This window comes from Salvelinus namaycush, chromosome 8 (genome assembly GCF_016432855.1).
Source record: "Salvelinus namaycush isolate Seneca chromosome 8, SaNama_1.0, whole genome shotgun sequence".
Taxonomy (NCBI): Eukaryota; Metazoa; Chordata; class Actinopteri; order Salmoniformes; family Salmonidae; genus Salvelinus; species Salvelinus namaycush.
In genome coordinates this window covers 46521657-46548602 of record NC_052314.1, presented here as the reverse complement: position 1 = coordinate 46548602, position 26946 = coordinate 46521657, and the positions used below count along the sequence as shown (strand labels likewise).

At 43.0% G+C, this 26946-nt stretch overlaps 1 protein-coding gene across 1 annotated transcript; it reads right to left on the bottom strand.

The window, feature by feature from the left end:
* Positions 1-6843: 6843 nt before the first annotated feature.
* Positions 6844-26538, bottom strand: LOC120051939 (homeobox protein Dlx4a-like). Its single transcript, XM_038998821.1, has 3 exons — positions 26217-26538; positions 18462-18658; positions 6844-7095 (listed from the first exon to the last, which is right to left on the bottom strand). The coding sequence occupies exons 1-3, from the start codon at positions 26536-26538 to the stop codon at positions 6844-6846; spliced, it is 771 nt and encodes a 256-aa protein (XP_038854749.1).
* Positions 26539-26946: the final 408 nt, after the last annotated feature.

Sequence of the window (26946 nt, the reverse complement as noted above, 5' to 3'; positions counted from 1 at the left end):
CTTAGGAGATATGAGTTGATTATATGTCTGGTGTGTTGGCCGAGGGGGTAGCATTGGGGTTTTATCCCACCAAGCAACTTAGCACATTCAACATTGTCATGGTAACTGAATCGTAAACGAAGTCGGACATGATTGATCAGAATCCACCACATTTGAAAAACAAACAAACAAAGTATGTACACTGAGTTTACCAAACATTAGGAACACCTTCCTAATATTGAGTTGCACCCCCTTTTGCTCTCAGAACAGCCTCAATTTGTCGGGGCATGGACTCTATAAGGTGTCAAAAGCGTTCCACAGGGATGCTGGCCCATGTTGACTCCAATGCTTCCCACAGTTGTGCCAAGTTAGTTGGATGTCCTTCGGGTGGTGGATCATTCTTGTTACACCTGGGAAGCTGTTGAGCGTGAAAAGCCCAGCAGCGTTGCAGTTATTGACACAAACTGGTGTGCCTGGCACCTACTACTATACCCTGTTCAAAGGCTCTTAAATATTTTGTCTTGTCCGTTCACCCTCTGAATGGCACACATACACAATCCATGTCTCAATTGTCTCAAGGCTTAAAAATCCTTCTCCTCCCCTTCATCTACACTGATTTAAGTGGATTTAAGTGACATCAATGATGGATCATAGCTTTCACCTGGATTCACTTGGTCAGTCTGTGTCATGGAAAGAGCAGGTGTCCTTAATGTTTTGTATTCTCGGTGTAGTAGGTGCAGCCACGGTCCACGTCTACGGTATTATTGGGACCAGTGTGGGCAATGCTAATTGTCACTTACACGGGATAGATGCTAGAATCCATGTTCCCACTCTTATTCTCACAAGCAAACCTATGGGGGGGGGGGGGTATCTGGAAGTGGATTGGGTGGTTGGGTGAGAACTAAGAAGCACAGCTGAGGAGGACAACATCCCAGCTTACAGATGTCAGGGAAGGGATATGGTTTCACTCCAACCACAAACATCACTCACCACAGTCATTTTCATATGGGGAAAGAAACACACAAACTGGGATGGAAGAGGCATGAGAGACAGCTGTGGACTTTTCGCTGGCCCACTGGCCCCTGGAGTATTTCTTCTCAGTGTTGATGTTTGAAGCAGGGACACTTTTCTGCCACTTGCTTGGGGTGTTACTAATTGTAGATGGGGATGCATTGCACCTAAGGTTGGGTTGGTTCCATGTCGTTTCCATATTTATTCTGCCACCTTGCTCTGACCCCTACCTCTCCTTCCACTAACCCTAAACGTAGACCTCTTATTCATTATTTAATTATAGATGTGGTCGAGATTAGTCATGCTGAAATGACTGTACCTGTGATGTTGGCCTACCTGTTTAGGACACTTTTCCCAGGTTGGAAGTTATAGGTCTATCCATATTCGTAGACATTTCCAAAATAATTAGGACGGAATTTTCTTGCTTTGCGTGCACACCTGTGTCTGTGGTTCACACACCTGTATCTCTAGAGGTTAAAAGCATTGGGCCAGTAACTGAAAGGTCGCTGGTTTGAATCCCCGAGCCGGCAAGGTGGAAAAGTCTGCTGTTCTGCCTTTGATCAAGGCAGTTAACCCCCAACAACGACTACTCCCCGGGTGCTGATAACATGGATGTCGATTCAGAGGGGTTGGGTTAAATGCAAAAGACGCGTTTCGGTTTAATGCATTCGGTTGTGCAACTGACTAGGTATCCCCCCATTAGCTAATGAGCCCTGCTAAACATGCGTGTCATGCTGTCACCTATGATTAGCTGCAACAGACAGGAAGTAGTGGAAGCATGTGCATGCAGAACGAGGGGACAACATTAGCACCCATGTTTGATTTGGGAAGGGGGGTCAATTCTTAAGAACTGTTTTGAATAGGTTTGTTTCTTGCGCACTGCTTTGTAAATGATGCAGAATTAATATAGGCCTAAACCATCTACCGATTATGGATAAAGGGTTGCTTCATGTGCTCATGGGAAATGGCAAACTGGGAAGTTTGACATGAATGTGTTCACGTGCCTTTGAAGTCGGAACAATTCTTCAACCAATAAGATTTTAGCTTGATAAGCTAGCTAACATTGCAAATAACTAAGTTAGATAGCTTGCTTAACTTTGACATAATGGACAAACTATCTATATTTTCCTTATTGATAACGTTGTAATTGTCAAAAACGTATTTGTCATCTTTTGGTTGAAAAGGAAAAAGGTCAGTGGTGAAACGTCACAACTCGTCAACTCGGGTAACAACATTTTCTCTGTTTCCCACTTGTAATTCCAAATTGGAGTGTTGTTCAAGCAGTGGTGTGTATTCATGGATGGCAAAGGAAGCCAGGCCTCCCCAAAACATTTACCAAGAAAAAATAGGAGAAACATCTTTCGTCTCTGTGTTTCATAATTTTACTTCAATTGGCAAGAGGCTAAATGTATCTCACCGGAGAATGCATCCGAGCATGCGAAACAGCGCCCCTCTGTCTCCGCATGTGTCGGTGTTCCTGGACCATCTATCTGATTCTGTCTGGTCCACAAGATTATGACACTGTTGCCGCCCGCAGCATTGAATGCAAGGGAAGCCAGCAAGCATTTGGCCTCCCCTTGATAAAAAAAGTATAAAATAATAGCCAATCAGCGTTGAGCTAAACTGAGTGAGCTCAACTGTGAATGGTCCAGGAACACCAAAGAAAAGTGTCAAGGGAAGCCAGTTTGGATTTGGCGTCACTCCCATCATCGCATCGAGAGCATACATCATTGACAGAAACATCTTGAATTGTTGCATCTCCTTGTGTTGTTGTCCTCCAGTGGCTAGCTAGCAAAAATTGTCCCTTTCCTAAATTAGCCATGGATGAAGAAAGGGATTTTGACTTGTAGTTTTACTTAATTCTCCGTACCGGCCAAAGATTATAACGGTGATTCTGATCCAGCCATTAATCCATACATTGTGCCCCTGGCCTGAGAGTATGGAAGTTCAATATGTAGCTAGATGTACAGTAGAAGGCTAATGTTAACTAGCTAACATTGCCCATGAAAGTAAGTTAGGTTAACGAGCAAGCATTTTAGCCAGGAAACTTAAGAAAACAAAAAATAAAAGAATGTACTGTATGACAGAGTGATAGTCTGTTTCATCCACATGAAAGAGAGGAGGATGGCATTGGAGTTTCTCTACAAGTAGGGTGAGTCAACATGTTTTTCTACTTGCACGCACACACGCACGCACCTGTTAGTGAGCATTTCTCCTTTGCCAAGATAATTCATCCACCTGACAGGTGTGGCATATCAAGAAGCTGATTAAACAGCATGATTATTACACAGGTGCAACTTGTGCTAGGGACAATAAAAGGTCACTAAAATGTGCAGTTATGTCACACAACACAATGCCACAGATGTCTAAAGTTTTGAGGGAGCGTGCAATTGGCATGGTGACTGCAGGAATGTCCACCAGAGCTGTGCCAGAGAGTTGAATGTCCATTACTCTACCATAAACCGCCTCCAACGTCGTTTTAGAGAATTTGGCAGTATGTCCAACCAGCATCACAACCACAGACCACGTGTATGGTGTCGTGTGGGTGAGCATTTTGCTGATGTCAACGTTGTGAACAGAGTGCCCCATGGTGGCGGTGGGGTTATGGTATGGGCAGGTATAAGCTACGGACAACAAACACAATTGGATTTTATCGACGGCAATTTGAATGCTCTTGCCATTCCTCCGCCGCCATCATCTCATGTTTCAGCATAACAATGCATGGCCCCATATCGCAAGGATATGTACACAATTCCTGGAAGCTGAAAATGTCCCAGTTCTTCCATGGCCTTCATACTCACCAGACTTGTCACCCATTGAGCATGTTTGGGATGCTCTGGATTTATGTGTACAACAGCATGTTCCAGTTCCCATCAATATCCAGCAACTTCGCACAGCCATTGAAGAGGAGTGGGACACTATTCCACAGGCCACGATCAACAGCCTGATCAACTCTATGCGAAGGAGATGTGTCACGCTGCACACCAGATACTGACAGGTTTTCTGATCCATGCCCCTACCTTTTTTTAAGGTATCTGTGACCAACAGATGCATATCTGTATCTATTCCCAGTCATTTGAAATCCATAGAATAGGGCCTAATGAATTTATTTAAATTAACTGATTTCCTTATGAACTGTAACTCAGTAAAATCTTTGAAATTGTTGCATGTTGGGTTTAGATTTTTGTTAGGTGTGAAATCAATAGTTGTTTAGTGGTCCGAAAATGTTGTAAACATTAACTTGCTTTACCATTCTGTAGGTCATGTAACTGTTCGTTTCATGCAATATGCTTTATGGACTTGCTCTCCGGTTTTGTGATGAATCAAAGTGTGATTGAATTTATTCTGCCACTGTGTCTTCCTTTTGTCTCGGCCTTTAGGCCTGTATATCACGGTCGTAATGCATATGAATTAACTAATTGGTTATAGAGAAAACAACGCAATTATCATAATACATAGGTTGTAATATGGCTTTTTTCCCTGGCTTCCCCAGTGATTTTACCCACGCACCGCTACTGCGTTCAAGTAACATTTCCCACTGGGAACTAGGAGCTTCCGATAACTCCGGTAGCACGTGCCAAAGCCTACCTTCAGACCAAGGTAGGTCGCAGTGGTAATATTGTGGTCAACACAATATAACGTTGTTAGCATATTTAGCCCTGAGTAGCCATTTGGGGAAAATAATCCAACCGCACATTGACAACCGCCGGGCTATAAGAAAAGAGTTTTACAACACTTTTCAACCACTTTTTTATTTAATTTAACCTTTATTTCACTTTTTTTTAATTTAACGTATATTTTGTTCAATAAAATATTTCGAAGCAAAGTTTTAAAAAGAGGGGCAAAGTGCTGTTATTTAGACCGATTTGCCTTATTTGTCAACTCCCGCACAATTTTTGTGCTTTGCATCCGAGTGCTGCTGTGGGATCTTTGCTTGTCTTGACCAATCAGATTCACGGAAATCGCAGGTAGCGCGGGCTGGACAAAGCTCAAGGCGGGCTCTTCACTTTCCTCTGGTATTTATTTAGCAAGCATAATAACACAACACTCCCGACATACACAAGCAAAGACTATTACATAAATGTAGCAGACAAAACATTAGCGATCGTACATGCTGTATTGCCTGGAAACTAGACAATTTTGCAGTCTGATCAACTGTAGGCTACTAACAACAGTAGCTGCATAGTCTAGCCTCCCTCTAGCTTAGGTAACGTTGTGTAGGCTTATTTATAGCCCATTTGGTTGTGAGAAAATGTGAATGGATCAAATGTGGTTTATATTCAAACTTGGGCTGACTAGGCCATTTAGGATTTTTCAGTCCAAAATTATTAACTGGAATTAATCAGTAAACACAATAGCTGAAAGACTGTGAGTACATGTTTTATTCAGCCTACAGTTGCATATGGCAGGACTACACTATGCAAATCTGCATAAAGCAAGCTCAGCTCTGTGTGTTTTATTGTCCAATCATGTTGCTTTCTCTGTGTACGTGTATAGGAACCCTCCAGTCCTTTTAAAATATAATTCAGATATTAGCAAGTACAAGGTTGCTGCAGTTGACAGGGTTTTTATCCTCACCAAGGCCAGTTTTCCCAGGAGTTTTTTAAAACCCACGTGACCTGATTAGAAAAACTCTGGTCCCATCACAGCCCATATTAAACCTTTTTTTACAAGAGATGAATCATGTATACAGTATAAGGCATTGACTTTTACGTGGATAGGTTACAAGATCAAGAAAAACTACGGGCCCCAGAATTGTTTTATCGCCACACCACTCTTGGACATGTGTTGCCACCTTTGTGCTCAATAGTTAGTCCTATAGTTTAAAAAAATCACCATAGTTGGTTTGCACTCTCATGATAGCACTCTCACTGGCGCTATCATGTTTTTCAGCTATTTGTGCCGGACTGCTGATAGGCTACAATTAGCTTACTCCTGCAAGTAATTTGGGTTAATGACGATTCCGTTGCCTTGTAGACCCGCAACAGCCGATGGATGCTCCTTGTCCTTTTCCTATTAGTTCCTATGGACTTTCAGTTTTGGAGAGGAATATTTTGTTGCCTGCAAATTGCTGGTAATTATACTGTTGGAATGAAAGTTTTATTTATTTAACAAGCTATGTCCCAAATTACCTTTAATTGACATGCCCATTTTATAAAATCATTGTCAACATTAAAATAATACCCTCTATTGCTTGTCCAAATGTTTTAGGGTAAAATACATTACCCTTTCTTATGTGAGATGTTAGTTTTCATTGCGCCATAGAAGTCCGTTTTTTTGCGTATTTTGGTATATTTTGATATTTACTTTAATAATAATAATAATAGGCTACTACTAATAATACTACTACTACTAATAATAATAGTAATAATTATAAACTCATGCCTAATCGAACTTATGTCTTTGCATCAAATATTTAAATAATATATATATATATATATATATGACGGTGTTAGGCGTTTTCATGCTCAAACTTCTGAAATCTTCGGATTGCTCATTTCGTAAAAAGAGATATTATTGCAGTGCATAGTTGACCACTGAGGCTTTATTTGAAACTGAACTGCATTCAAAATCCAGATCCACATAGGCCTCCAAGGCAAAATCCGTGCAGTCATTTCTTCATGTCCACGAAATTGTAGGCAAAACCTCGGATGAAATTCAAGCAAAAGACCTTTAAACGTCCGTTTCAAAAATTAAGTCTAATGTGATAGCTGGGGCTTGGAGCTACATTTAAAAGGGGATAGGCTACGCGGTTCATGTACAAGAGGAGACGAAACACGAATTTAAATGTTGAGATTGAGTAAAGTCAGTTGAGGAGAGAGGATAGAATTCCATCCCATTGTCCACATTCCGTCACATCATTTGAGTTCTCGGCATACATTCCTGGTGGTGGCTTGGGTACCAGTGTCCGAAATTGTTCATGTATCCACCGGATTGCGCAGGCGTCCCCTTATTTGCCATGGAAACGTCCCAAAGTGGCGGCATCCCCGGGGAACACGGAGACCCAGATGACCCAGGGTGCAGGTGTTCTCCCTCCGGTCCGCCCGGGCCATGCTTCATGATCTTCTTGTACTTGGAGCGTTTGTTCTGGAACCATATCTTAACCTGCAACAATAAATAAAATGTAGTATATTAAGCCTGCAATTAGGCTATTATTATAATCTTTATCATAATTAATAAGCTACTATTATTATTAGTCTATTCAGTACTCACTATAATAATAATAATAATAATAATAGTTTATTATAATATCCATGGCCTCATTGTTGTTAATATAATTGTTATTTGATAATATTGTCATGCACCTTTGCATGTTGCCAGCATGCTGGCAAATAGAGCATTAAATTATTGAAATTATAACTGTAGGCTATATGACTGCATTGTTAGCGAAAAGGGACTAAAAACAGAACATTCACAAGAAAGACTAAATAAAGCTGGTGGGTGAGTTCAGGTTGCCAGGAGAATTAACACTAAACCCCACTACAGACCAGGCAAGCAATACGTTTGGCATTCCTTTACGGTTGTTTTCCCCATTCTACGAACAATGCAGAGAATTTACAGAGATATTTTGATATGGAGAGAGCCTGGTGAGACGTTTATGTAACCGCAACACCCACAGCGTGGTAAAAGCAGCTCTAGTAAAATCTAATTATGAATTGCAATTGATTGTGGAGATGAGTGGAAAACACGGCTCAGATAGCTCACATTTCGCAAGGGCTCGTAAATGGACCAAAATGAGAGATCTGCCCAAGAGTGTCACCCCAAACACGCCAATGACAGAAATACTGTTGTGATCTCTTGAATTAATTACATTTACAGTGCATTCGGAAAGTATTCAGACCCCTCAAATTTTCCACATTTTGCTACATTACAGCCTAATTCTAAAACGTATTAAATTGTTTTTCCCTCATCAACCCACACACACACCCCATAATGACAAAACAAAAACATGTTTTTATACATTTTTGCAAAAAATATTACATTTACATAAATATGTAAGTATTCAGACCCTTTGCTATGAGACTTGAATTTGAGCTCAGGTGCATCCTGTTTCCATTGATCATCCTTGAGAAGTTTCTACAACTTGATTGGAGTCCACCTGTGGTAAATTCTATTGATTGGACATGATTTGGAAAGGCACACACCTGTCTATATAACGTCCGACAGGTAACAGTTCATGTCAGAGCAAAAACCAAGTCATGAGGTCGATGGAATTGTCTGTAGAGCTCCGAGACAGGATTGTGTCAAGTCACAGATCTGGGGAAGAGTACCAAAAAATGTCTGCAGCATTGAAGGTTCTCAAAAACACAGTGGCCTCCATCATTCTTAAATGGAATACGTTTGGAACCACCAAGACTCTTCCTAGAGCTGGCTGCACGGCCACACTGAGCAATCTGGGGAGAAGGACCTTGGGCACGGCGGTGACGAAAAACCTGGCGGTCACTGGGAGAACCTTACAGAAGGACAGCCATCTCTGCAGCACTCCACCAATCAGGCCTTTATGGTAGAGTGGCTAGACGGAAGCAACTCTAAAGGCACCTAAAGGAAAAGGACTCTCAGACCATGAGAAACAACCAAGATTGAACTCTTTTGCCTGAATGCCAAGCATCACGTCTGGAGAAAACCTGGCACCATCCCTACGGTGAAGCATGGTGGTGGCAGCATCATGCTGTGGGGATGTTTTTCAGAGGCAGGGACTGGGAGACTTATAAGGATTGAGGGAAATATAAACAGAGCAAAGTACAGAGAGATCCCTGATGAAAGCCTGCTCGAGAATGCTCCGGACCTCAGACTGGGGCGAAGGTTCACCTTCCAACAGGACATCGACCCTAAACACACAGCCAAGGCAATGTAGGAGTGGGTTCTGGACAAGTCTCTGAATGTCCTTGAGTGGCCCAGCCAGAGCCCGGACTTGAACCCGATCGAACATCTCTGGAGAGACCTGAAAATAGCCGTGCAGCAACACCCCCCATCCATCCTGACAGAGCTTGAGAGGATCTGCAGAGAAGAATGGCAGAAACACCCAAAATACGGGTGTGCCAAGCTTGTAGCGTCATACCCAAGTAGACTCAAGGTTGTAATCGCTGCCAAAGGTGCTTCAACAAAGTACTGAGTAAAGGGTCTGTATACAGTGGCTTACGAAAGTATTCCCTTGGCATTTTTCCTATTTTGCTGCCTTACAACCTGGAATTAAAATAGATTTTTTGGGGGGTTTGTATCATTTGATTTACACAACATGTCTACCACTTTGAAGATTCAAAATATTTTTTATTGTGAAACAAACAAGGAATAAGACAAAAAAACTGAAAACTTGAGTGTGCCCCCCCAAAGTCAATACTTTGTAGAGCCACCTTTTGCAGCAATTACAGCTGCAAGTCTCTTAGGGTATGTCTCTATAAGCTTGGCACATCTAGCCACTGAGATTTTTGCCAATTCTACAAGGCAAAACTGCTCCAGCTCCTTCAAGTTGGATGGGTTACGCTGGTGTACTGCAATCTTTAAGTCATACCACAGATTCTCAATTGGATTGAGGTCTGGGCTTTGACTAGGCCATTCCAGGACATTTAAATGTTTCCCCTTAAACCACTCGAGTGTCGCTTTAGCAGTATGCTTCGGGTCATTGTCCTGCTGGAAGGTGAACCTCGGTCCCAGTCTCAAATCTCTGGAAGACTGAAACAGGTTTCCCTCAAGAATTTCCCTGTATTTAGCGTCATCCATCATTCCTTCAATTCTGACCAGTTTCCCAGTCCCTGCCGATGAAAAACATCCCCACAGCATGATGCTGCCACCACCATGTTTCACTGTGGGGATGGTGTTCTCAGGTGATGAGAGGTGTTGGGTTTGTGCTAGACATAGCGTTTTCCTTGATGGCCAAAAAGCTCAATTTTAGTCTCATCAGACCAAAGTACGTTCTTCCATATGCTTGGGGACTCTCCCACATGCCTTTTGGCGAACACCAAACTTGTTTGCTTATTTTTTTCTTTAAGCAATGGCTTTTTTCTGGCCACTCTTCCATAAAGTCCAGCTCTGTGGAGTGTACTGCTTAAAGTGGTCCTATGGACCGATACTCCAATCTCCGCTGTGGAGCTTTGCAGCTCCTTCAGGGTTATCTTTGGTCTCTTTGTTGCTTCTCTGATTAATGCTCTCTTTGCCTGGTCTGTGAGTTTTGGTGGGCGACCCTCTCTTGGCAGGTTTGTTGTGGTGACATATTCTTTCCATTTTTTAATAATGGATTTAATGGTGCTCCGTGGAATGTTCAAAGTTTCTGATATGTTTTTATAACTCACCCCTGATCTGTACTTCTCCACAACTTTGTCCCTGACCTGTTTGGAGAGCTCCTTGGTCTTCATGGTGCCGCTTGCTTGGTGGTGCTGCTTGCTTGGTGGTGTTGCAGACTCTGGGGCCTTTCAGAACAGGTGTATATATACTGAGATCATGTGACACAGATTGCACACAGGTGGACTTTATTTAACTAATTATGTGACTTCTGAAGGAAATTGGTTGCACCAGATCTTATTTGGGGGCTTCGTAGCAACGGGGGTGAATACATATGCACGCACCACTTTTCCATTATTATTTTTTTCATTTCACTTCACCAATTTGGAATATTTTGTGTATGTCCATTACATGAAATCCAAATAAACATCCATTTAAATTACAGGTTGTAATGCAACAAAATATGAAAAACACCAAGGGGGATGAATACTTTTGCAAGGCAATGTACTTATGAAAATTTGATAAATCAGTTTTTTATTTGTTTTACATTTGCAAAATTTCTAAAAAACATTTTTTTCTTTGTCATCATGGGGTATTGTTTAAAAAAAAAGTACTGATTTTTCTCCCCAATTTTGGTAGTTACAGTCTTGTCTCATTGCTGCAATTTCCGTACGGACTCGGGAGAGGCGTAGGTCGAGAGCCGCGCATCCTCTGAAACACAACCCAACCAAGCCGCACTGCTTCTTTGACACAATGCCCACTTAACCCAGAAGCCAGTTGCACCAATGTGTCGGAGGAAACACCGTACACCTGGCGACCGTGTCAGCATGCACTGCGCCCGGCCCACCACAGGAGTCGCTAGTGCTCGAAGGACATCCCTGCCAGCCAAACCCTCCCCTAACCTGGACGACGCTGGGCTAATTGTGCGCCGCCCCATTGGTCTCCCGGTCGCGGCCGGCATGCGACAGAGCCTTGACTCGAACTCAGAATCTCTAGTGGCACAGCTAGCACTGTGATGCAGTGCCTTAGACCACTGCACCACTGCCCCACTCGGGAGGCCCCGTCATGGTGTATTGTGTGTAGATTTATGAGGGGGAAAAAAGAAATACATTACCTGTCAACTCATTCCAGGGTTTTTCATTATTTTTAAAATGTTCTACATTGTAGAATAATAGTGAAGACATCAAAACTATGACATAACACATATGGAGTCATGTAGTAATCGAAAAAGTGTTAAACAAATCAAAATATATTTTTGATTTTAGATTCTTCAAAGTAGCCACCCTTGATGACAGCTTTGCACACTCTTGGCATTCTCTCAACCAGCTTCACCTGGAATGCTTTTCCAACAGTCTTGAAGGAGTTTCCACATATGCTGAGCACTTGTTGGCTGCTTTTCCTTTACTCTGCGGTCCAACTCATCCCAAACCATCTCAATTGGGTTGAGGTCGGGGGATTGTGGAGGCCAGGTCATCTGATGCAGCACTCCATCACTCTCTTTCTTGGTCAAATAGCCCTGGAGGTGTGTTGGGTCATTGTCCTGTTGAAAAACAAGTGATAGTCCCACTAAGCGCAAACCAGATGGGATGGTGTATTGCTGCAGAATGCTGTGGTAGCCATGCTGGTTAAGTGTGCCTTGAATTCTCAATAAATCACAGACAGTGTCACCAGCAAATCATCCCCACACCATCACACCTCCTCCTCTATGCTTCACGGTGGGAACCACACATGCGGAAATAATCTGTTCACCTACTCTGTGTTTCACAAAGACACAGCGGTTGTAACCAAATATCTCAAATTTGGACTCATCAGACCAAAGGACAGATTTGGCCCAAGCAAGTCTCTTCTTACTATCGTGTCCTTTAGTAGTGGTTTCTTTGCAGGAATTCAACCATGAAGGCCTGATTCACGCAGTCTCCTCTGAACAGTTGATGTTGAGATGTGTCTGTTGCTTTGCTTTATCTTGGCCAGGTCGCAGTTGTAAATGAGAACTTGTTCTCAACTAGCTCACCTGGTGAAAAAAAAAAAAAAAAAAAACTTGAACTCTGTGAAGTATTTATTTGGGATGCAATTTCTGAGGCTGGTAACTCTAATGAACGTATGCTCTGCAGCAGAGGTAACTTTGGGTCTTCCTTTCCTGTGGCGATCATCATGAGAGCCAGTTTCATCATTTGCGACTGCACTTTAAGAAACTTTCAAAGTTCTTGAAATTTTCAGAATTGACTGACCTTCATGTCTTAAAGTAATGATGGACTGTTGTTTCTCTTTGCTTATTTGAGCTGTTCCTTCCATAATATGGACTTGGTCTTTTACCAAATATGGCTATCTTCTGTATACCACCCCTACCTAGTCACAACACAACTGTTTGGCTCAAACATATTAAGAAGGAAAGAAATTCACACCTGTTAATTGAAATGCATTCCAGGTGACTACCTCATGAAGCTGGTTGAGAGAATGCCAATAGTGTGCAAAGCTGTCATCAAGGCAAAGTGTGGCTACTTTGAAGAATCTCAAATATAAAATATATTTCATTTGTTTAACAATTTTTTGGTTACTACATGATTCCATATGTGTTATTTCATCGTTTTGATGTCTTCACTATTATTCTATAATGTGGATAATAGTAAAAATAAAGAAAAACACTAGAATGAGTAGGTGTGTCCAAACTTTTGACTTGTACTGTATATATACATGCAACGACTTGCTGAACTACAAATCTTTGTCTATTTATTGAGGCTACCAGACAGCTCTTTTCATTATTTTGTGTACAACATATTTTTATTATCCTATATAATTGTAAAATATGGACCTTGTAGCTGTGGTAAGGGCATGAAATCAGCTGATGGCAAGGCAGGTTGACGTGCTCAGAGTGTAGATTTATTAGGTTTTGGTGATCCAATGGTGTTTATTAGGTTTTGGTGATCCAACCATATCATTCAAAATATACAAGTAGATCTACCAAATATACACAGGAAATAGCCCAAAATGAATAGCCTCTGTATCAGGCTTAACCTGTCCTATCTGAACGGACACTGGTAGAGGGCAAGACAGTACACCCTCCCCTTGAGAAACCAAATCGAATCTGTCTAACACTGGCTTCTCCAGTGATTTTACCAAGGCACTGCTACTGCCTGCTGGCCTGATTTCAATCCTCTCTTCCTACAATTTGATGCTTGCGCTGCACCCGATCCTATAGCTGTATAGCAAATCACCAATCTGTTCGCCTGTGTTGATTGATAGTTTTCTGGTCCAATCAGAGTGCTGAGTGTGCGTTTCACTAGCCAAAAGGGTGATGCTGTGATGCTACTATGCTGCGATGCTGCGGCTATTGTCTCTGGCTGCATGTAGTGTAATCCACGTAGACTCTGTGCCACAAAATGAGTGACAACATTACAAAACCTGGACAGATAATTTCAAGTCTTCAGTCTCAAGTCAAAGTCGAGTCCCGAGTCTTGAGGCTCCAAGTCCAAGTCAAGTCTCAAGTTAATTTATTTTTTATCAAGTCGAGTCTCAAGCCATCAAATTTGTGACTCAAGTCAGACTCGAGTCCAAGTCATGTGACTCGAGTAGTCCAAGTCATGTGACTGGAGTCCACAAGTCCGCCAACTTTTACGTCGTTTTCTCTGACTTTAGCCTACACATCATCAGTTCTGATCAACATGAAAAAAAAAGATTAGGACCATAACAATAACATATTTCACTCCCATAAACACATTAGGACACTCCCATAGGCCTAAACGTAATAATGTGGGCACCCCTATAAGTGTTAAAATTATATATATATATTTTTTTAACCCACTCCAGTGTATTTTAACACTGACTAAATGGGTATATTAATAAAAACTGTGTATCACATTCCATGCCAGCAATATAATTAACAGTTCTTGCAGATGTAACAAAAACCAAGTCTCACATAAACCATTGGAGTAAAACAAGCTTATATTTTGGGTTCTTATGGGGTAGGACTGTTTAACTAATAAGTTCATAAGGTCTTTATGAGTTATATTCTTCAAGAATCAATGGGTACATATCATTCATTTAGTCCAAAAGTGATATAGCGACTGCTGATTACCCCTTTAATGCCGAATTGCATTGAAAATATATTTATGAAGTAATTTGACCCTAATGTCAATCAACAGCATGCTAATGTAAGTAGCTTTTCCTATAATAATTGGAAATATTGGTTTTAGATTTCAACAGCAACACTCAGCTGACAAGGGCTTTCAGCCTGAAATTTTTGGTAATTGTTTGGTAATTAAGAAATTACGCTAGAAAATCCTGTCCCACATATCCAACTAAATATCAACGTGTGTACCGTACAATTTGGGGAAACCACTCTCCTTAGTTAAATGTGTGGTGACTGGCGAGTGGTGGTGAGTGTTTCTGGTGCAAAAAAAGACTATGCATAATCTGCCAGGTGGTTGCTGCTCATGGAAGGCTAGAGGACACGAGTGATTCCAATATATCTAGCTCCCTTCTCAATATGACCTTATCAATAATTCCTGCCTCCTCCCAGGTAACATAATATATTTTTAAGTCAGTGTGGCGGATGAATCAGAATTAGTTGGGTAACATAGATAAATAAGATGTTTTATTTACATAATATGCTTATGTGAGATACTTGTCATTAGAATGTATCCTTTTGGACTATAGTGTTGGCAGTTGCACTTTTTTCTAAGCTGGGGCTCAGTCACTTGGGGCCCAGAGAGGGGAGAGGTCAGGCTTGTCTTTCACATGTCCCTGGTGCTATGCAGAATATCAGAAAGGGAAGAGGACAGAATGGAACATTGTCTTCATATGTGAATGTGTCTTTACCTATTCTTAAACCATGTGAAGGGATGGCGTGATTAATGGGGAACCAATTACTTGTCTCCACAATGTCTGTGCGCTTATCCTGGGATAGTGTATGACCTATAGGCTCAATCCCCTCAGTGAGCTTGTCCAGGAGTGGGGTCAAGAGGGGGTTTATTTGAGATGGGAGGTATCTAGAGTAATGCCTTGGATGAGGTAATGTTTTTGTGCTATACCGTACCAGGGTGAGACGGGTTCCAGTTTGGAGTAGGAGGGGGCCAGACACTGGTCTTTACAATGAGAACTGTTGACACAGCAGTAACTGTCTGCTATGTTTTATAGATATCTTTCATACAAATCTTAACCTTTGTGAACTGTTCCTAAGATCTGTGGTTCGTCATGTAAGTTGAGAGGGGTGTATCTTGGCTATAAAAGATCTTTGTATTCTTCTGTAGGGACTCTCAGAATTCATTATAGACACTGAATTGATCTGAGAGTCAAAGGGCTATTGTAAAGCTCATATTATTAAAGATTAAGTTTTAAGTATAACTCTGACTGGTGTGTGGTTTGTAACTCTCCTCATTTGGTAATACAGGAAAATGCCATCACATCAGTTAAGAACAAATTCTTATTTACAATGACAACCTACCAGGGAACAGTGGGTTAACTGCCTTGTTCAGGGGCAGAATAGCAGATTTTTACCTTGTCGGCTCGGGGATTCAATCCTTTTGGTTACTAACCACTAGGCTACCTGCCGCCCCATATCAGAGAGGTTCCGAGAAGTGCTTCTTCATATTTAGCATATACGTACACTGAGTATACCAAACATTAGGAACACCTTGCTAATATTGCGTTGCCCTCCTTTCGCCCTCAGAACGGCCTCAATTCGTCGGGGAATGGACTCTACAAGGTGTCGGAAGCTTTCGACAGGGATGCTGGCAGGGATGCTGGCAGGGATGCTGGCAGGGATGTTTTGTATACTCAGTGTATATAGGATAATTTTGCAAGGGTGCCAGGTTTTTTTTAGGAGAGAGAAAGAGGGTGTTGAATAGATATGAAGAAGGAATGAAAGAGCAAATGTTTGGGAAAAAAAATATTAGAAAAAAGGAGGAAGTTGGTAAGTGCAGTTTTACAGATGAGTGTAGGGAGGGGCAGTGGGGGTAGAGGGGTACAACTTTGTGAGAGAAAAGGAGGCCATTGATTCTCTGTTTTGGCGGCCTTGCGCCATGGCCGTGTGCATGTCCTTTATATACGAGACATATCATGTCTCTGAAGTCCCAATTAATGTAACTTTCAGATGCATGTATACATCTCCAACTAGATTTGAAAAAGTATTGTAAAAAAGTGCTCATCTTGACGCTTTCGCAGATATCTGTCGTGTGGCACTTACATGGAATTACTAAGGCTCTCCTCTCTTAGCATCACATCACGGATCAGGTTCAGAATGGTCTCTTACCACAGAGGATAAATTACTGCATTTCATATCCGTCAATACGCCAAAAACAATCTTTACTTCAATTGATGTATAGCAGCATTGAGAGTACATATTCCCTTTGGATTAGCCATTAAGTATTTTTTAAATCCCCAGGCAAACGTAGTAAGGGAGATCTCTAGATTTCAAGAAATATAGAATGATTACCTGGTTGAAAGCAGTAAACTCTCCCAAATTAAAAAGAATGTAGTCCTACCAAAGTCTGTACTTTCTCTGCTGTAATTTTTCTCTCATTTTGGGAACCCAAAAACTTCCTGGGACTCACAATATTTATACAAAATGTGACGCGATAACTTGCTAAGCTCTCTTCCTCTATTCCTACTGACAGACAAAATGGCCGCGGTCGTTCCACCCTCTCCCTTCCTCTTCCCTTGCAAGACAGACAGCGCTTAGTGAGAAGTAAGGAGTTAGTTACAAAAGGAACCCATTGGCTGAGAGATTGAGGGCTTAAAACTGAACCAAGAGCTATATAGGCTAAAGGAGGACTGAGACTGGAGTGTTACCTCTAAAATCCTCAAGGAATGAGCTCAGGGCCCGTATTCATAAAGCATCTCAGATTATAGGAGTGCTGATCTATAATCAGGTTCCCCCTGTCCATAATCATATTTATTATGATCTAAAAGGCTAAATGTATCCTAGATTAGCACTCCTACTCTGAGACTCGGGACAGTTTCCCAGACACAGATTAAGCCTAGACCTGGACTGAAAAGCATGCTCAATGGAGAATCACCATTGAAACAGTTTTTTTAGTCCAGGACAACGCTTAATATGTGTCCAGGAAACCGGCCCATAGTGAATACAGGCCCAGATGAGTAAGTAAGTAATAATAGGAGATAGATAACACAGTAGTAAGACAAGTAGCGGTAATAGAGGACAGTGATACACCCTGCACTTCTACTGCCTCGCTGCCAACGGGGAACTGCCATTCCAGCCATGTTGCATTCAAATATTCATGAAAGTGTGTGCCTCACACTCATGAGGGGAAACAATATCAGTTATAGGCAGAGAGAGTAGGCTAACACCTCCATGAACATGGCAGGACATCAAACTAATGGAGGTTGATACCTAGGAACATAATGTTCCAGTGTTTTCTCCTATATGCTAAATAATACAGCATCGGAAAACTTTAACTACTTAGAGTGGAAATTCTCAAAGCCTTAAATTACATAACTCCATAACATTAGGCTCCATTCTCATTTTTAATGAGACATTTGGCCTTAACAGTATCTAATCAGGCACTTATGCATATAGTGTTGTAGCCTAGATGCAAAGAGAAGGCGTGCCATTGAGAATGGGCATGCACATCATTTTGACTAAACCTCTCACCACCTTGAGAGATGAGATGCTTACAAAGGAGGAACATTTTGCCCGACTCGAGTAAACAACAGGCCATAGGAATTGTTCACTTTGTGAACCATTTGTGTAATGCTTGCCCATTTATTCCATTCAAACTATTGAGACCTATACAGACCACGTTTAAAAAGAGACTGTCACGGCCGTCGAAAGAACTGGACCAAGGTGCAGCGTGTTGAGCGTACATATTCCTTTTATTAAGAATGACGGCAACAAAAACAATAAACAATACAAAAACGACCGTGAAGCTTAAGGGCTATAGTGCCACAAACAAAGACAACTACCCACAACGAAAGGAGGGAAAAGGGGCTACCTAAGTATGGTTCCCAATCAGAGACAACGATAAACAGCTGTCCCTGATTGAGAACAATACCCGGCCAAAACATAGAAACACAAAATCATAGAAAACAAAACATAGAATGCCCACCCCAAATCACACCCTGACCAAACCAAATAGAGACATAAAAAGGCTCTCTAAGGTCAGGGCGTGACAGAGACTGACACCAAAATTGTTGTGCATTGAAGAGCCTCTTGTAATAAACACCTTATTGAACAGTTAAATCAGTCAAAATAACTTAAATAGACTAATTAAATTGGCCCAAAATACAGAAATATGTACCTGCGTTTGAGTTAGTCCCAATTTTGCCGCCAAATCGGCTCGCTCAGGTAGCGCAAGGTATTGGGTTTGCTGGAATCTCTGGTTGAGCGCCTGCAGTTGTAAGCTTGAGTAGATGGTCCGCGGTTTACGGATCTTCTTCCCTTTTCCGTTCAGTCTAATTTCTCCGTTCTCGATCACCGTGGTTGGCTTCTCAAGCTCTTCAAAAGGATGAAGAAGAAAAAGTTTTATTTTATTCACCAGGAAGTCCCATTGAGGTCCGAAATTTGGGAATAATAATAACAATATTAACAACAACAACAACAGCAATAATAATAATAATAATAATGATCATCATAATAATCATACATTTAATGAATAATACATGTTTAAGTTATGCCATTTAATTTGCCCTCAATGGGCAAGAGCTCAACTTTTCTTTTCTACCTCATGTTGCACAAGAGGTCATTGAGCATGAGGAATATAATGACTGCATATTGCTCCCCATTATTCCCATTGTTATGAAGAGTGCACATACCAACTAGTGCTTAGGGAAACAGCTGCGTTAGGCCCCACAAGGCATTCATAGTAACATGACACTGTATGAATCCATCCTTATAATACAACCAGTGAAATAGCGTGAGGAGATTCATCTTTCATCTACCTCATCTACAGATCCCTGCACCTGTACATAACTCATCTGTAAATAGCCCATCCAATCTACCTCATCCCCATACTGTATTATTTTATTTTTTTACCTTGCTCCTTTGCACCCCAGTATCTCAAATTGCACATTCATCTTCTGCACATCCTACCATTCCGGTGTTTAATTGCTATATTGTAATTCATTTGCCACCATAGCCTATTTATTGCCTTACCGCTCTTATCCTACCTCATTTGCACATACTGTATATAGATTTTTCTACTGTATTATTGATTGTATGTTTGTTTATTCCATGTGTAACTCTGTGTTGTTGTATGTGTCGAACTGCTTTGCTTTATCTTGGCCAGGTCGCAGTTGCAAATGAGAACTTGTTCTCAACTAGCCTACCTGGTTAAATAAAGGTGAAATAAATAAAATAAATACTTCACTTTTTGTTATACAGGGGCAGAAGATGTAGATTTGATTTGCTAAGTTGAACAATAATTGCAGAGAATTTAGGTAGGAGGTAGGTAGCCCAATGGCTAAGGGAGATGAACCTGTGGCTGAAAGATGCCCGGTTTGAATCCCGGGCCAGGCGCTGGAAAAAATGTATCTGGCAAGTGGAGTGCTGCTGGGTTCACATCCTTAAGACGTTCCCCTTTTTTTGGGTGGCTTGGGCCCTTGAACAAGGCCCTTAACCCCACAACATACAGGGGTGACCCAGTGCTTGTCTCAACTGTGTGTGATTTGTGCTGTCTGGGGCAGTTGAGAATGAGCAGAAGACACATGTCTGTTGTTTGCTATAACTAATGGAAAATAAAGTTGTATTGTATTGAATTCTTTAGTTAAATAAGTTGCATTGGAACTGTTGAATCTTGATTGCCCCTTTTCTATTCTAAGCCTGCCATTCAAATAGCAAATAATATACATAAACTCATAGGCCTTACATCACATGCTAGTGCACAGCCTATTCTCCCGTGTTGAATCAACACTGACAGTGTTCAATTTAACACTGGTCCAGTGTCTATACAGGCCCACACTTTTCAGTGTTAAATTAACAACCGTATTAGTGACAGAGACATGGTTGTTGTTGCAGTCTATTTGTTTTTGTTCTGTGGCCTTCACCAATGAAGATCTTAATTGAATATGCTATCATTAAAATGTCATTCTTCAACAAAATGCAAGTATTTAATGCCTTATTTTGAGGGCTTAGTTTTACCGTATTACCGTGGCCTGAAACTCATAGTTTGCAGGCCTGCGAGTCACATTATGATGGCTTGCAAAGTGATGTGTATTCCTATTGGAATCCAACCAGAGTGGGGATAGCCAACATTTGGAATTTTTATTCACCCGCAACCTGCATTCAGAATGATGACTGCTGGGTCAGGTAGAAGAAGATATGAGGCTACCTAAAACATATAAACTGGAACTGTCACGATCGTCTTGCTGTGAGAGATTGGACCAAGGCGCAGCGTGTGCAAAATACATCTTCTTTATTTTAAAACAAACAAGAAACGAACAACTAATCACGAACTAACAAAATAACAAAACTGACGACCGTGAAGCTATAAAGACAGATAGTGCTGACACAAACACTACACATAGACAATTACCCACAAACAGCTAAAGCCTATGGCTGCCTTAAATATGGCTCCCAATCAGAGACAACAATAACCAGCTGTCTGATTGAGAACCAAATTCGGCAGCACCGGACTAAGGGGCAGCACCGGACTAAGGGGCAGCACCGGACTAAGGGGCAGCACCGGACTAAGGGGCAGCACCGGACTAAGGGGCAGCACCAGGATAAGGGGCAGCACCAGGATAAGGGGCAGCACCAGGATAAGGGGCAGCACCAGGATAAGGGGCAGCACCAGGATAAGGGGCAGCACCAGGATAAGGGGCAGCTCCGGACTGAGGGACGGCAGCTCCGGACTGAGGGACGGATCCTGGCTGGATGGCGGATCCTGGCTGGCTGGCTCTGGCGGATCCTGGCTGGCTGGCGGATCCTGGCTGGCTGGCTCTGGCGGATCCTGGCTGGATGACGGCTCTGGCGGATCCTGGCTGGACGGCTCTGGCGGATCCTGGCTGGACGGCTCTGGCGGATCCTGGCTGGACGGCTCTGGCGGATCCTGGCTGGACGGCTCATGGCTGGCTGGCGGATCCTGGCTGGACGGCTCATGGCTGGCTGACGGATCTGGCTGCTCATGGCTGGCTGACGGATCTGGCTGCTCATGGCTGGCTGACGGATCTGGCTGCTCATGGCTGGCTGACGGATCTGGCTGCTCATGGCTGGCTGACGGATCTGGCTGCTCATGGCTGGCTGACGGATCTGGCTGCTCATGGCTGGCTGAAGGCTCTGGCTGATCCTGTCTGGCGGAAGGCTCTGGCTGATCCTGTCTGGCGGAAGGCTCTGGCTGATCCTGTCTGGCGGAAGGCTCTGGCTGATCCTGTCTGGCGGAAGGCTCTGGCTGATCCTGTCTGGCGGAAGGCTCTGGCTGATCCTGTCTGGCGGAAGGCTCTGGCTGCTCCTGTCTGGCGGAAGGCTTTGGCTGCTCCTGTCTGGCGGAAGGCTCTAGCGGCTCCTGTCTGGCGGAAGGCTCTGGCGGCTCCTGTCTGGCGGACGGCTCTGAAGGCTCATGGCAGACGGGCGGCTTTGCAGGCTCAGTACAGACGGGCGGCTTTGAATACTCAGTACAGACGGGCAGTTCATGCGGCGCTTGGCAGACGGACAGTTCAGACGGCGTTGGGCAGACGGGCAGTTCAGGCGCCGTTGGGCAGACGGGCAGTTCAGGCGCCGTTGGGCAGACGGGCAGTTCAGGCGCCGTTGGGCAGACGGGCAGTTCAGGCGCCGTTGGGCAGACGGGCAGTTCAGGCGCCGTTGGGCAGACGGGCAGTTCAGGCGCCGTTGGGCAGACGGCAGACTCTGGCCGGCTGAGACGCACTGTAGGCCTGGTGCGTGGTGCCGGAACTGGAGGTACCGGGCTGAGGACACGCATCTCAGGGCTAGTGCGGGGAGAAGGAACAGGGCATGCTGGACCCTGGGGACGCACATTAGGCCTAGTGCGTGGTGCCGGAACTGGTGGTACCGGGCTGAGGACACGCATCTCAGGGCTAGTGCGGGGAGCAGCAACAGGACGCACAGGACTCTGGGGACACACAGGAGGCTTGGTGCGTGGTGTAGGCACTGGTGGTAAAGGGCTGGAGACACGCACCATAGAGCTAGTGCGTGGAGGAGGCACAGGGCTCTGAAGACGCACAGGAAGCCTGGTGCGTGGTGTAGGCACTGGTGGTACTGGGCTGGAGCGGGGAGGTGGCGCCGGAAATACCGGACCGTGCAGGCGTACTGGCTCCCTTGAGCACTGAGCCTGTCCAACCTTACCTGGTTGTATGCTCCCCGTCGCCCGACCAGTGCGGGGAGGTGGAATAACCCGCACCGGGCTATGTAGGCGAACCGGGGACACCATGCGTAAGGCTGGTGCCATGTAAGCCGGCCCGAGGAGACGCACTGGTGGCCAGATGCGTTGGGCCGGCTTCATGACATCCGGCTCAACGCTCAATCTAGCCCGGCCGATACGTGGAGCTGGAATGTACCGAACCGGGCTATGCACGCGTACAGGAGACACCATGCGCTCTACTGCGTAACACGGTGTCTGCCCGTACTCTCGCTCTCCACGGTAAGTACAGGGAGTAGGCGCAGGTCTCCTACCTGACTTCGCCACACTCCCTTTAAGGCCCCCCCCAAGAAATTTTTGGGTTGTACTCACGGGCTTCCAGCCTTGCTTCCGTGCTGCCTCCTCATATCCCCTCCTCTCGGCTTTAGCTGCCTCCAGCTCTTCACGAGGGAGGCGATATTCTCCCGGTTGTGCCCAAGGTCCCTTACCATCCAGTATCTCCTCCCATGTCCATGAATCCTGTGTAGGTGGGTCCTGTTGCCGCTTGACACGCCGCTTGGTCCTAGATTGGTGGGTAATTCTGTCACGATCGTCTTGCTGTGAGAGATTGGACCAAGGCGCAGCGTGTGCAAAATACATCTTCTTTATTTTAAAACAAACAAGAAACGAACAACTAATCACGAACTAACAAAATAACAAAACTGACGACCGTGAAGCTATAAAGACAGATAGTGCTGACACAAACACTACACATAGACAATTACCCACAAACAGCTAAAGCCTATGGCTGCCTTAAATATGGCTCCCAATCAGAGACAACAATAACCAGCTGTCTGATTGAGAACCAATTCAGGCAACCATAGACTTTCCTAGACACCTACACTGAACACTAACCCATCTACTCTATTTAACCCCCTAAACCATACAACACCCTAGACCAGGGGTGTCAAACTCATTCCACGGAGGGCCTAGTGTCTGCAGGTTTTTGGTTTTTCCTTTCAATAAAGCCCTAGACAACCAGGTGTGGGGAGTTCCTAACTAATTAGTGATGTTAATTCATCAATCAAGTACAAGGGAGGAGCGAAAACCCGCAGACACTCGGCCCCCCGTGGAATGAGTTTGACACCTGTGCCCTAGACAATACAAAAACACACAAACTTCCCCATGTCACACCCTGACCTAACTAAAATAATAATGAAAACAAAGATAACTAAGGCCAGGGTGTGACAGGAACAATAATTTCAGTAACCGGTGCAATAAGTCCAAGTAACAGATTGGATTAGTTTAGAAGCATTTTATTTATATTTGAGTAGCATAAGATTAATTCATCAAACAAAAAGAAAGATATTGAAACAAAGTATTCAAAAAAATCTACCTGCAATACAGCATGCTGGGAAATATGATACTGATGGGTGTGGTTTTGGTTTAACACTGGTTATTAACTCCAAAACTTTTACACCAATGAGTGTTGATTTAACACCTGAATCAACACTAGAAATGTTACACTGAAAAGCCAACAATATAGGTAAAACTGGCCAATTTGCTTTGTGACTATGCAGAAACTGTTCTTTTGTTTTGGTCCACCAGCTTCAAACAGCTGTAAAAACTAAATGTTTTGTTATTAAAAATATATTTCACAGAGATTTAGATGGTACACTGATTCCCTACACTATTCAGTGAAATTGAGCGAACAGTGTGGAATTTTAGCAAACAGGAAATAACAAAGCGATTTCCACTAGATAACACAGCCACAAAGTCAGAACAGCTTTTCTAGTTTGACAACAGATGCCACTCTAGCGCGAGAAATCAATAGGTGAATATCACAGCCAATCACAACACTGGGGAGTAAGTAATACTGTGAAACACTAATATTCCACTATTAGCGACAGATATGTTATGGACATTTTCTGAAATTACAATTCAAAAATAAAAATAAAAATCCCGTGAAGCACCTTTAAAATCACTAAAACTAATATTGGCCTGCTATTAGCATTCCAAAAATAATTGCAACATACAAATGGTAATCAATGTTGATATACCATTTGTTGCTATAGTTTCCTTTATTATTATTAGGCCATTATCTTGTTATTGGTAGGAATTAAACTAATCATTACATCGTTATATTATCATTATAAAAATAATTATAATACATTGTTCAGAACAATGACCAGCTTTTAATCAGAACTAAGAATAACATAATGAATATGTTAATGTTCAAGAGGACTGCAATGTTTATAATATCTGGGGCCTTAAATAATTATTGACTTTCCAACATGGCCAACACACGAAATGCCTGTAAGATTGCATTGGGGCGGCAGGTAGCCTAGTGGTTAGATCGTTGGGCCAATAACCGAAAGTTTGCTGAATCGAATCCCCGAGCTGACAAGGTCAAAATCTGCCGTTCTGCCCCTGAACAAGGCAGTTAAGCCACTGTTCCCCGGTAGGCCTTCATTCTAAATAAGCATTTGTTCTTAATTAACTGACTTGCCTAAATAAAGGTAAAAAAAAAAAAAAATGACACACAAACCATTTCCTAATACGTCGGTGAAAATGGTTTACTTTTCAGTGTCTGGAGAGAGTTGATAAACATGGCAATAGCCAACAGTGCAGTGGAGATGTCACAGTCAGTCGACGATACCGATTACCGCACGGGTTTTTAATGTTGTGTAAATATAAATAGGCTGCTATAAACCCCTAAGCGAGCTCACTCATCATATTTTTGTTGTTGTTGAGAGGTTGATTCCTATTCGAATGTCTTCGAGCTGTTAGTCCCAAACAGCTTCACACTTCAAATAGGACTAGCCATTCTAAACAACTTGGGTTATTTTGATCATTGACATTAGACTACGTGGAATTAATGCTGTATGCATTTTGTTTAACGTTTTGATAAAAAAATACGAGGTAAAATGATGTACCTCTTTCAGTCCTATGCGGCTATCTGTATCTTAACATATCAATTAAGTAATGTAGGATCACAGAAGCAATAACGTCATCAAAGATAAATGGTTTTCAGATTACATGTTTTGTCTGGGCCCTGTGCTTTGTGGGAGACCACAGGACAAAATGTTTAGTGGCTCGGTTTTTCCCTCCCATGTCGGCTGCATGTGACCTGTATCATCATACAGAGTAGGCTAGGCTAATTATTGTGCCAATCAACCGACCTGTCTCGCGGGCCAATAATATAAATACAAAACTGACCAGCCTACCCTTAGGTCTAATCACCTGTCCTAATATCAGATTAGACTAATAATTAAAAGGGTGAAATAGGCTACATATAGCCCTAGGTAATGTGAAATCTTATGAAAATGGATTCTCATTTCAATTTGAGACGAGAACAGTCCCTTGCTTTATCCATGCATGTATCTTGAAGTTCAGTAGCCTGTAAACTATTGACACTTAAAAATAAAATATTTTCAAAAGTGCTCAGGTGTTATAGACTACATATGTGACATGGGAACAAGTGCGTTTTGCATTACAAATGACTATCCTATTAATTGATAACACCTTTAGGTCAGAGCACTGTTTCCGTAATGCTGCTTGCTATATGTTATGAATTCCCTATATTTCATTAGTGGTTTATTTGTAGACTTCTGATAGGGTTTAGGTAGGCTATATAAGTGCCCAATTCTAATTTTAGAAGTCCATCGCGTCCGTATAGCCTTCGCCACTGTAACTGCATCTTGAAAATGGCAACACACATTGAATAAACTCCACAATGTCAACACCGATGTTTTTAAAACGTACCTGTTTCCTCTATTATCGTGCGTCCGAGACCGTTGTTGTGGCTACTGTGCTGGTATGGCAGGTAGGCACTTGGGTGGTGTGCGCTTACAGTGCTGTGGTAAGGGTAGGCTAGCGTGCGGCCATAGGATGACGCGCTGGAAGAAAAGGAGCTATCGTGCTGCGAGGGTCCGACCGGATGCAAGCCGTGTACTGGATAGATGTTGTGGGATAAGCCGGGGGAATGCTGCTGGTGTCCGGGATAGCCGTATCCGAACTCCAGAAAGGCCGATTTTGAGGGATCAGAAGCAACCAGACTGTCCGACAATGAACTCATAGTCATCATTAAGCGGGGGTCCATAAACTCGAGGCGCAGTTAAGGGCACCATAGAGTGCTACAGATGGGACCAATGCATATCCACTGACTAGGGAAGTTAGGCTACCTAACAAAAACACCAAGAGCACGAAGCTAAGGTGACGAGGTTATTTCCTAAATCCTTCCGTTTGTCTCCAAATTCTAAATTACGCAGTCCCTTTATTTTATCGTCTCTAAAAAAGAGAAGAGGAAAACCTTCACTGTTTCTCTGAACACTTTGAGCATATGGTTTAAAGTTGTTTCTACCTCGCTTGGCATACACGAGCGCGCCTGTTCATTGGTTGCGGTGGCTAATCGTGTCGTCCTGCCCCGAGGCCAAACCATATTTAACTTGATTAATACAAACTACATGAAGTCGGTCTTCCAGTTTGGGCAGCA

Bases quoted from the DNA above. Each gene is read 5' to 3' on its own strand.
- LOC120051939 (XM_038998821.1), bottom strand. From the start codon at position 26,538: ATGATGACTATGAGTTCATTGTCGGACAGTCTGGTTGCTTCTGATCCC. The intron at 18,659-26,216 runs GTACGTTTTAAA...ATCCTTTTGAAG, and splicing joins CACGATAATAGAGGAAACAG to AGCTTGAGAAGCCAACCACG. The intron at 7,096-18,461 runs GTACATATTTCT...TTATTGTTGCAG, and splicing joins TGGGACTAACTCAAACGCAG to GTTAAGATATGGTTCCAGAA.